Below are 12051 nucleotides of genomic sequence, written 5' to 3' on the forward strand. Positions count from 1 at the left end.
TGACCACAATTATCTAAATAACCCCAGCTCCTTCTCTGAATTTTCCCTAACGCACGCGGCACAAATTGTTCTTGACTAGATCTGTTCGATATTTAATATAAAATATAAAAAAAAAAAAAAAGTATAAAATATATAAACAAGAAACGAGTGACTAAAATCTTACTTAGACGAGTATTAATGAAAAATAAGGCATAGTATTAAACAAATTTTTGAAAAAAATGCAAAAAAATGCCAACGGCACGCAGTGTTCCCAAGCGGTCACCCATCCAAGTACTAACTACGCCCGACGTTGCTTAACTTCAGTGATCGGACGAGAACTGGTGTATTCAACGTGGTATGGTCGTTGGCGATGATTGGGTATATTTTTTAAATATTTAACTGTAGTTTTAAAAACTATTTATTTGAGCTTTAAGCAAATTACTTGTCAAAAATAAATTGTATTATAGCATTTTCTCTTATAACAACCTAGTGGTGTTTTTAGTTACTAAGTATTTTTAAAAATGTAATGATTCAAAATTGTATTTTTATTAGTAGGTAGTTGATTGGTTACTAGTTACTACTAAATAATCAAAGGTATGTCTTTAAAAGTGATTACCCAAGTAACGAATCACAAATTATTTTTTAAGTAAGAATTTTAACACGTTATTTTTCTTAAATTATTTATAAAAAGTAGGAAAAATTACAATTTCCCGGTCCAGAATGAATAAAAAAAGTTATGTTATCAATGACCATATTTAACAGTAACTCCCTTGTGAACATGCACAATGTATTAGATAATCCTTCAAACTTGGTACTAGAAGTATTGGATTTGATTTACGCTCATTACAAAACTGTCGTTCACCACCCTTACTTGACATGCGAGCTTAATTATTAGCTTTCATTTTTATTTTAGTTCTATGAACAGCTAATTACAACTGATCGTATCCTACAATGGTAACAAGGAATAGGGTATAGGTTTGTGGAATTACAGTCCTTCCAGTTTTATAAATCAATATACAATTTATTTTTAATTAAGTTATTTAATGTAGCGAACAAATATAAACTAAACATGAATATAAAGTATCTTAATAGACGATATGTATTAATCTTAGAAATATTCTCAACATTAGCAAAAGTTCCCAAAGCTAGTCTTTTGGATTAACGTCTCGGTTGTAATGATGCCAAATAAATCCATACGGACAGCACCTGATTGGGATACGGATGTATGTAGACCGCCAATGCAAATTCAACTTGTGGGTTTTCATTCAAGTGTAATCCTGTTGCTTTAATCGATTCAATTAAATTTTCCGTACTGCTGTAAGGCCTGTTTATTGGAAACCCACACATCTGAAATTATTAAAAGAATTCAATATTAATAATTTATAAGGTTCATGACATACAAATACATATTGTCACTTGTAGAAGCCAAAGAAAACATTTTTTTTCCGTATTATAAAAAAAATTATTAAAATTATTGCAGACCTATAACAGAAACTATTTTTTATTAAATATAAAATATAATTGTTTAACCTTATGGGACACAAGTAGATGTTGCAACTCTTCGAGGTATGCGGTATCTAAATTATTTTTGCTCCAAGTCTCTTTTTCCAAATGAGGTAAGATTTTCCTGAGCACTGTAATGCAGTATCTATTCCATATAGTTCTGGATTTCATTCTCCATTTCATCAGAACGTTCCTCAAGGTGTTCTCCAGTTTTTCTTGCAACAAACGAGCGTCGGCGATGGCTGCTGGCATGTAATCAATTGTGGGCGGCTGAACCGAACCGCTAACGGTAGGTGCAGCTTGAAATCTACCAAAAGCGGCATTCCAGTCCTTGTTTTGCGTTACGTCCCATCTAGTCCTGGGCACTGATTTCTCAAGTTGAACGTTCAACCATATCTAATAAAAACACAAAAGTGATTTAGGCACGCATTACAATGTTATTATCATTTAAACTTCAAATACATTTTCATCGTTTATTAAACAGTAAACTTCTTGCAACGGTGAAAAACTATCACCGGTAGAATACTTTTGTCCAGTAAGTGGATCCCAAATACAGTGCACAGTCGTGTGATCTGGCAGTGAGTACAATGTCAAAACGTAGGCAGCGTCACCTCCACAGATGCCGGTTCCCAGTACGAGCCATACTTTGATATTGAGTTTCATGAAATAACAGCAAAGAAGAATGCCGTGATCAACACCGGAGCCTCCACCGTAAAGGAGGCCCAAAAGTTGCTGGATTCAAATAAAAAAATTTGTAAGTAACCGATTGTTGAAACAAGTAGTCGCAATGAAACTTACATCTCCAGTTAACCATACATCGAAGTGACCCATAAGCAAGACGTTACTGTTAACGATAGGTATAAGGGAAACAAATCTAGCAGCCATTTCAGCAGTTATTTGAACATCTTCCGATATGTCTAAAAAACACAAGTATTGAAAAGTTAATATTTTTTAGAAATTCTACTAAATAAAAATGAAAAAAACCACCAATTTTATTAAAATAAACTTGTTGAATGCATTAAAGATTTTGAAAAAAAATTTGTCATCATTTAAAACAAATACAATAAGTATATAGTAGTAGAATAATTACTATAAACCACCAAAATTGCAAATATCATGTTAGTATTGTTGACTTTGAAAAGTTGATAATTTGTTATAGATTTGCTAAGAGTTTGAACTTTGTTTAACTTGATTTTTTCTTTAATATTCAGGTGGGCCTTTTTAACCTAATACACATTAGGTCTATTTTAGACAATCTGATGTGGACTGATGAGGTAACACTTACTGGGTAGAGGTAAAGATCTGAAAAATCTCGTCACACAAACAGTTTTGCCACTACAATGTATCACAAGAGTTTTTACTTTGCGATGAGGCCACTGTTTCTTACCTTCGGCCGACCAATACTCCAAATACCGTTCAAAGTTTGGCGTTTCGTTGCAATCTAATTTTTCCTAGAAAATAAAAACAAATTAATAACATCTCAAAAAACATTATTGTCACATATCAAAATTCGGCTAAGCGAGCATCATGTCACTCTTTAGCATCACAGTGATTTTGATATACCTTAATAGGTTCAGGAGGATGCAATGGTGGTTGAGCCATTATGAATAAACTTAAAAATGTCGAATTCCTGTAGTGAGAACTTTCTGAATTTGAAATGTGTCTCTCATAACCTAAGAGGTGCCTCGGCGTATTCATTTGGAACACACCTTCAATCTGGATAAAAATGATAAACATATTTTTTAGTTACTCTTTACCCAATCTTATTTAATTCACCTGAGGACTATTGAACAATGCAGAAATCGGTATGACACAACCTCCCAACCAGTGTCTTTCCAATCGCTGATGAATGTTTGTTTCTCGTGCTCTTTCGTCTTCTAAAATGTCCACAACTATTTCATCATAAATATTGATGTGTATACAATCGTCAATCGATTGAACTTCGTTTGGACAAAAGTCGACCGAATTCGATCTACGCAGACAAATGTATTACATCAGTTAAAAACCGAATTCAACGGTTTATTAATGTGGAAATTTACCTTACTGTAAGCTTCAGATCTTGATTCCATGTTGGATTCGATCCTTCGGCTGTAGTTGTTCTACTTGTTTGATTTTTAAATGACATCTCGACGAATGGTTGAACTGGAACCATCGCCAAATCTCCTATCATTAAATCAGAATTTTTTCGCACGGGTACTTCAAAAGCTCTCATAACGTTAACTGTAACCTTAATAATTAAAACCAAAAAAATGATGAGTTTCTTTGAAAAATTGAAATCTAAGATAAAGTGACGGGCTTGATTTTACTCTTATTAAAAAGAATAATTGTTTTTTTCTAAAATAAAATATGTTTTTCTGAATCGGACAATTGTCTTACACATTGAAATAGAAAAAAAAAGTTTAAGCAAAATATTTCTGACAAAAGTTCTTTCCAAAATTTTATCAGAATAATTAATTATATTTGTAACGGTAAGATTAACTCGGTTGTAACTTATTATACATTTTTATTGTTAAATGTGTAAAATTATTATTCGATTTGGGAAAACATACTTGATTTTAGACTTAATTGTTTACTTTTATTTCTTGTCCGGATAGACTTTTCACTGGAATCTTTTTCCTTTCTTTCCTTCTTGGGCGCAACGGACGCTTGGGTTGGAACATTTTCATAAAAGTCAAGCCCAGAGTTCTAAAATAATTTTTTTTTTTAGTTTATAACTTGATTTATGTTTTGATCGACGAAAGACTTACCCTATATCTGGTACATTATCTTCGACTATGATGTCCCTTGTGATTTTATTTCGGTTTCCGAGTTTACATTGTTTGAGAATCTTGTCGTATAGTCTAATTACCGAATAGCGACCCCAAATTCGACTCGTTTCTAAAGGTCCTAAACCAGCAACTTCTAAAGCTAATTCGGACGTTGATGAGCGGTTTTCAAACTCCTACATGAACAAAGACAATGGAGTGTTATAACAGTTTGCGTTAAAATAATTATCCGGTTTTATAATAATTACTAGTTACTATCAAACCATGTCTTTGGGAAAAATCTTAATTAAAACATTAACAATTATAATATAATTAATTGTTATACATAAGTAGTTTTTATACTATTTCTTAATTAAAATATTGGTTTACAAATTTGTATTTACAAAACATTACTCACATTAAATATATCTTTTGGAATAACCCATTCTTTTAGTGGAACTGCTTTTATTGACCGAAATTCAATTTCTCCACGATCACGGAGTTTCAATAATTTTAGTCTCGGATTTGATACTAACTCTTCGTCCGTACAAAATTCTAACAGTTTTTTGTAAACGTTAAATCTGAATTTCGAGTTCATGTTACATACAGTTTCTTCATCAATGCTCTATTTAAATAAATACGACAATATAAAAAAAAACATTTAATATATAGTTAACCTTATAGTAGGTACTTTAAGAGCATCGAAAAACAAAGCGTTGTTTGGGTCGTTGGGGTCTGGATGCAAATCGTTCATCCAGTTCAATAATTTTTCCGTTTTAGCCGGTAACACACTGTTAGACCTGAAGCATATGATTTCCACTAGACTCGTTTATAAAATAATAAAAGTAAGAACTTACATCGACGAATACAATTTATTGAAATACTCTTCTGGTGGACATAATATTTTATCTCCAAATTTTCCCCACCCAACTTTACACATAACTTCGCCAGACGTATACAAGCATAGTGACTCCGTGTCCTCAGGAAATATTTTAAAATCTGTGCCGCTACCAACGCCAGCGTTTTGAACACTCTGGCTTCCAAAACAACTAAACTCCAATTTTTCATTGTTCACAACGTCTAACGTGGTGTTGCTAAAATTCAAAGTTTAATTGCTAATTATTATTATTATAATCAAAGTTGACCAAGTTACCTAGTTGGGAATGGAACGTAAAGCTCTGTGATGGGATCTTTGGTAAACACAGTTTTCGAACTCAAGTTTCCAGTGTGTATGTGCAAAGACAAAGTTTCTGGCCACTGATGGACTTCGACAACAAATTGTTGGTTGAAGTCGACGCTAAAAGTATTGTTCATAGGTACCTTGGCAGATTCACATACAACATGGCCGTTGAATATAACGTCAAACCATAATGAACACTTCGTCAATGCAGACCTCCTCTGGAGTTCACTATTAAAAAATAATAATTGAATTACCATTTTTTTTAGTTTGAGGCATAACTGAGAAAGTACTGTTATTACAAAAATTGTATTTTTATAATTTTTTTCTTTTCTATTTTTGTGTCTGGACCTAAGATATTTTTGGATAATTATGAGCCAATTTCTTCATTTATAGCAAATCAATAGAACAGGCAATTTGTATGCAAAACGTAAAGGACCTGGGTTTTTTTTAAAAAATTTTTTATAACAAAAAACAAGAATATCATAGTTGCTTACTCTTTGGCAGTTAATAAATCATCTGACGTTGATTCAATTTTAGTCATCATAAAACTTATAAAAGGGTCGCCAGGTGACCGAATAGATTCTGAAAGTTTTTTGAATACTTGATCTCGAACATTAGGAATATTGACTTCCATGTTGTTTTCCTTCATTTCTTCGATGGTCTCTTCAACTTGTCTAACGTTACATTTACGAATATTAGAGGTATAGTCGAAACGTGTAATGTGTACTTACCTCCCACTTTTCTATGATTTAAGCGTGCACTCAATCACAACAATTTTTGTTATGAGACACATGCATACATATAAATGTAGGAGGTGAACATGTAAAATAATTAACACCAGTAAAACAAAACGAGTTTTTAATCGATTTTACTTGTTAAATTCAGTTTCCCATTCTTCAGTATTATCGCTGTTTTCGACAATTATCTCCAATTTACTGTTAGTAACAGTATACTCTTGTCTTTCTCTTAACTTCTTCAAGTCCCTCCATGTGGCTAAAATGTTTGATATCAATGAACGGTCTACTTTACCTTCCAGCAAACGCTGAGAACAAGTTTCTTTGATTTCAGTTTTATATCTAAAAACAATAAAGTGAAATTGACCAATAAAAATTTTAAAAATATTCACTCATGTAAATTTAAATGGGAAATGTACCTCATTAATCGATTTTTGTGAATTTCTAATAACTCATCGTCCTTCTCTTCTGCTATGACTTTTAACAGAGTGTCTCTAGCGTTTCTCAAGGCGTCCAATCTACCAGACAAAATTTTTGTTCTAGCAATTTCTTGGCGATATTCATACTTTTGATACAGTTGTAAAAGTCGTTTATCAAGAATGTGTTGACGACTGAAAAGTGCATGATGACTAAAATGAATTGTGGACACTTCTAATTCCAAAACAAATTTCAATTCATTTGGGTCGTGCGAAAGTGGATTGTAGCTGTACGGATTTTTGTAAGGCATGGCCTAATTGTAAAATTTATTATTAACGACTAAAATATATTTATATATATAAACGTGTAAATTTCTCTCTCGAATACTTACATTTGTATAGTTTAGCTCTAAAAATCCATTACTGCTGAATGTTTCGGGAATCTGACAAACAGACGGGTTTGTTAAGGGATCGGGTAATCTAATAGGTTCGCCGTCTTCGCCGAACCAATGACTTCAAAACATAATAATTATACATACGTTTTTATCATAAAATGTATTATACTGTCAAAGTTTTGTTACTTACAACTCTTCAGCTTTTATAAGTCTTTGCTGCAGTTTGTTGAGACATTTTTCATAAACCGGAGGATAAGTACCCACGTATAGCCCTTCTTTTTCTGGATATCGTGGTTGTCTATGGTTTAAACGTTTTTCAAGATTCACTAAAACAAAAAATCATTTTGTTAAGAAAATTAATTTTTCAAGTGAATACTGTGTTTTTTATGTGTTTCAGTTAAAAAATGTTTTTTCTTAAATAACAATATAATAAGAAGTGTAATTTTGTTTTTTTAAATTGAGAAATTTTGTAATCCTTGTTACTAAAATAGTAACTTGTTTATTATACAACAATTATCATTTTACTTTAAACAAACAATTTCCATGCTTTTTTATGGAAAAAAATGTAGATTTAAAAAAATTATGAAAAATAGATAAAATTGTTATCGATATATAATACTATATATAATAATAAAATTATATAATATTAAATATGTATTAATATATTATCAATTATATGAATATAATAATATAATATTATTTAATTGTTAATAACAATAATTGTCTATATTCGGTTTAGTCATAAAGTGCATCAAATTGTCAATAGTATGCCTACAAAAAAATAGGAAGTAAATTAACACATCATGAAACCCTAATTTACATTATCTTTTTTATTCTAAGTTCAATAAAAAAATATATATTATAAATTAATAAAAAAAAATTTGTTCATTTAAGAGTAGTTGAATATTTTAAATTTAGTAACTGTATACCAGGGGTGCCCACAACGAGGCTCGTAAGCCGCATGCGGCTCTTAAATCAGTTTCGTGTGCCTCTTGAAACCAAGCTTAGAGAAAAATTAATAAATTTTCATTTCTTTATTTTATAAACATCTCTTAACAATGTGGATCGCTTCGAATTAGTTTTATAAATTTGCGGCTCCCAAAGTTAAGGTTGGTGGCCACCCCTGCTATATACTAATAAGATAATTATTAAAAAAGTTATTCAAACAAATAATTTCTTATGCAAGTTTTATAAATACAAATTAAAAGCAACATTGATGATGGGTTAATGAGAAAAAAGAGTTTAACCTGGTGATCCGTCTGGGATGAAATATATTTTCTTGGCTGCTTCTTTTATATTCACCGAAGTATCCATAAATGGCAATATAGCATAGTCTAAAACTTCGTCATCTTCTCCGTCGGTCAAACCTAAATAATCTGCAGTCACTAGTTTTTTGTTTTCCTCATTAGGATTGGAAATTTCAGGCTCTGTAAAATTTAAGAAAAAAAATGTTTGGAACAACGTAAAAATATTAGCTTGAATCTGAAAAAAGCCAACCACAAAACTCAGCCGATTGGTTATTGACATCTTGTAATGTAGTCGGAGTGTCCCATACTTTTGTAAAAAAATCATAACTTTCCGTTTCACTGTCAAGCTTTAAAAAAAGTATATATTAAATTATTTTCAGTGGATTAGTCGTAAGGGTATTGTGTTCACTCACCTACAACTTTTTTATGAACAAAGAAAGAGGAGGGGAGGGGGAAAGCAGATGCAAAAGCTTGATGCGAGTATGACGAACATGTGTTTATGATATGATTCAATGAAGTCTATGCTTGGAAAAGTGCACCTGTTTTTAGACAGGTGAGGAAATGCAGGTGCTCAGTTGCAGGAACTATGGTCAATAGATAAGGATGAAACAGCCCGTGAAAGAAATTTAACTTAGTAGAAAAACTAATAATGAGTCGTTGTGTGTGCAATTAAAAGAACACTGGGAATATATTGTAAAATATAAATATATAATATTACCTATTAACGACATAATTTTGACCAACCTAAAATGAAATTATTTGCTGTCAATTTACAGTGCCTCGAGTAGCTCACACTTGATAACACAGTGGGTGAACAAAATCTACAAAATAGTGCACAAATTCTCCAGTATATTGTGTAAATTTGATTAAGAGAGAAATACAAGTGAAAACATGACGTTTCCTTTTTGAAGTTACTGACCTGATTTGCTTCGCCGAACACCAAATTCTGGTTTTGTTTATCTTTATTATGTTTTTCTAAAGCAACTTGAACTGCTTGATTTTCAGAACTCATCTAAAAAAATTTTAGTCAAATTTAAGAAGGGCACATATGTAATCATTTTTATACAAAATATAAATTTAAATGTTTGGTGAAACATTTTTTTTCTTCAGATAATTCCAAATATTTGGTATTGCATACCAAATATTTATCATTATCCTTTACTATATATTGAAAAAAAAATTTAGTTTCACTATTTTTACACTTAGGATCTAAACTTTAAGCTACAAGGTTTATGAAAATATGATTTTTTTTCTTACAATAATTGGTAAACCCAAAACAACCCTTTTCTAATTAAATTTAGAAACCTCCCAAGACGAAATACATGTAATGTTTATTAATATAAAATAAAAACATTAAACCGTTAATTTCATTAAAAAATTATATTTGTCCGATTTGAATAGGAATGGTTTAAAGCAATGCGTTAATATAATATTATCTGATAGAAAATTGTAGCAATAATTGCAATATTAAATTTTAACAATTGAGAATTGGGTTGAAAGAAAATCATTAGATTACCATTTGAGCAAAACGTTCTGCTGGTTGTTTGATATTGTGTTGGACTTTGGTTTTGGCATGTTCGACAACTGCACTTGAAGCACGCTCCTGCGATTTAAAAATATGTCAGTATTTAAAACAATAATAATTAATTCTTCCTATTTAATTAATGAAGTACTTTGACTTGATTGACGTGTTCTCGAAGACGGTCTTTGAACGAGCGCACTTCCGATTGTGATGTACACGTACTTGACATACCGTCGATGGATGGACGCCGACTACCCAACATGCTGGCCGGACTCATGCCCTATGCAATGCAATATAATTTATAAAAAAGAATGTTATCCAAAATAACAACGTGTTATGAATGTTACCAAATCCAACGCGGCGTTTGGCGTTTCGTGCGGTTCTGGTGTTTCTATACAAAAATCGGTTACTTCTAGATCGTTATCTTCCATGTTGCACTGGCTAACCTTCCGTTTTAAATTAATATTTAAATTAAATTCACAGTATACCGGTAGGGTAGGGCGTAATTGACGGCACAATAAAACAACAGCTAAGCTAAAAGAATAATTAAGTGAGCGGCCCTAATTGTTGTGTTGTTTGTGCATTATTGTTTTTGAAATCGTCTCCATGGCGAACGACAACGTGCGCTAATAAGGTATGATAAGACGTGATGATGATAACTACGTTATCACAAACAGTCCCAATGGCGGGAAAACGACAAATTCGCCAAGATAACGAACGGTTTATCTCACAATCTTATTGATAAGATTCACCGTTGGGTCTTGGGTAGATGTTCAGTGTTTTGAAAATTTGAATAAATTGTATATAATATTATAATGTAATTCAATTATAGTTTTTTGCTATAGTTCGCTGAATTCTGAACTAGTTTTAAAATAATGTAGAATTCAATTAAATTTTTAAACCCAAACAAAATTAGACAATTTAAATTTTCAATTATTAATTTGTTTGTAGACAACATTATAGTTACAACTTTAAAGGTGATTTGATAAAAATAAATTGACGTGTAAATATATACCTGTATTTTGGTTTTTGATCAAAAATGGTGTTGTACACATTTTTTAATGGTTATTTTTAAACGTTATCTTTTGTCTACTGTATCAGTAGAAAAAAAATATAAAATCATTGATCAAAAATTGTTTAGTGCAGCCAAACAACTAGTAACGTATAATTGTAAGACAATTTAACAATTTAAGACAAATTGATAGATCTAATACTTTGGTTAAAAAAAATGTCTAGTCATCTGTTTTAATAACAATGATTATGATTAAAAGAATACAAACACTGTATTTGTAAAAACGTTATTAATAAATGTACTTGTGTTTTTGTACCTATACAATATTAATGTACAGTATTTGATGAGACGTTAACTCAAATGTGGAATAACATGATTGAAGAAACGGGACGATGGAAAGTTAATAAAGAACAACAAATTCGACTTCGGCCAGCAATAGGTAACAATAGCGGTGTTAAAATAAAATCCCCGTGTGTATGCCAACGGCCCGGGATGCGTATTAATTATATAATAATAATACCCTCGGTGTAGGTAACTTATACATACAGCCACCTGAGAAGTCATACTTGGCCGAGCGCGACGGCGGTGCGCAAACACCGATGGAAATTAGAAGCAGCGAGACGGTGTTTTTTTTAAAAAAATTTTAATTCTTCTACTTGGTTTTTCGTCACGGATGCAGCCGTTTCGTGATTTCCCGCTTGCATCATGACAAAAAAATAATCAGATAGGAACACCCTGTATAATTATATGTAACTGTGGGCTTTATTTTGATGTGCAGTAGGAATTTTAAAATACAGTACAGATGACTTTACGAATACGGTATACTTGAGAAATGAATATATATTGAATTTTTGTCACGAGAAATCTAGAAAAATATTGGAATCCAGTATTACTAAGTTGTCTCTTAAGTGGTTAACTCATATTAAAACAAATCGATTGTGATATAGACTTTTGGAAATATCAATATCACCGTGAACTGTGTTTTTAAACAAAACTTAATAATTTTTTCAATTTTTGTTGTAGGAGTGCCATTTTTATTAAATTTAATTAATCTATTTAATTTTTTAAGGATTTTTGAATAATTCAACGGTTTTATTTTTATGAAAGTACTTTTGAAAATAACTACAAGTTAGTTTTCCAAACACTTACAAACATATTGAATTGTATTAATTCATTAAAACACATTATAATTATTATTTGGAAAACAAATCATAGATAATGTTTATATTCAATTTTGAGGAAAACATTATTTCACTTCAATAATATAAGAGCACATATCGGCTACTTCTTTGTTAATTCATATTCATTCGACTTAATTA

At 31.1% G+C, this 12051-nt stretch overlaps 1 protein-coding gene and 1 non-coding gene across 3 annotated transcripts; both read right to left on the minus strand.

The window, feature by feature from the left end:
- Window positions 1-229: 229 nt before the first annotated feature.
- Window positions 230-348, minus strand: LOC126843845 (5S ribosomal RNA). The gene has a single exon (XR_007686491.1). It is a non-coding gene; the product is annotated as a 5S ribosomal RNA (ribosomal RNA).
- Window positions 349-1030: 682 nt separating this feature from the next.
- LOC126842752 (coiled-coil and C2 domain-containing protein 2A) lies at window positions 1031-10447 on the minus strand. 2 transcript variants are annotated; one of them, XM_050579885.1, is made up of 25 exons: window positions 10068-10447; window positions 9872-10000; window positions 9715-9801; window positions 9118-9210; window positions 8449-8545; window positions 8199-8378; window positions 7142-7277; window positions 6949-7069; window positions 6560-6870; window positions 6279-6482; window positions 5901-6080; window positions 5380-5634; window positions 5084-5320; window positions 4918-5017; window positions 4645-4851; window positions 4230-4423; window positions 4056-4167; window positions 3522-3709; window positions 3259-3454; window positions 3046-3198; window positions 2768-2933; window positions 2281-2399; window positions 1945-2214; window positions 1510-1878; window positions 1031-1326 (listed from the first exon to the last, which is right to left on the minus strand). In XM_050579885.1, the coding sequence occupies exons 1-25, from the start codon at window positions 10149-10151 to the stop codon at window positions 1138-1140; spliced, it is 4377 nt and encodes a 1458-aa protein (XP_050435842.1). In that variant the 5' UTR covers window positions 10152-10447; the 3' UTR covers window positions 1031-1137. The 2 variants fall into 2 exon arrangements, with proteins under 2 accessions (XP_050435842.1, XP_050435841.1); XM_050579884.1 differs by having other exon boundaries at window positions 4918-5026.
- Between the last annotated feature and the right edge of the window lie 1604 nt (window positions 10448-12051).

Source organism: Adelges cooleyi, unplaced genomic scaffold (assembly GCF_023614345.1).
Source record: "Adelges cooleyi isolate 19-005CV unplaced genomic scaffold, UGA_ACOO_1.1 ACOO_flye_CR_arks_rails_tigmint_CR_PRNA_574, whole genome shotgun sequence".
NCBI classification, from domain to species: domain Eukaryota; kingdom Metazoa; phylum Arthropoda; class Insecta; order Hemiptera; family Adelgidae; genus Adelges; species Adelges cooleyi.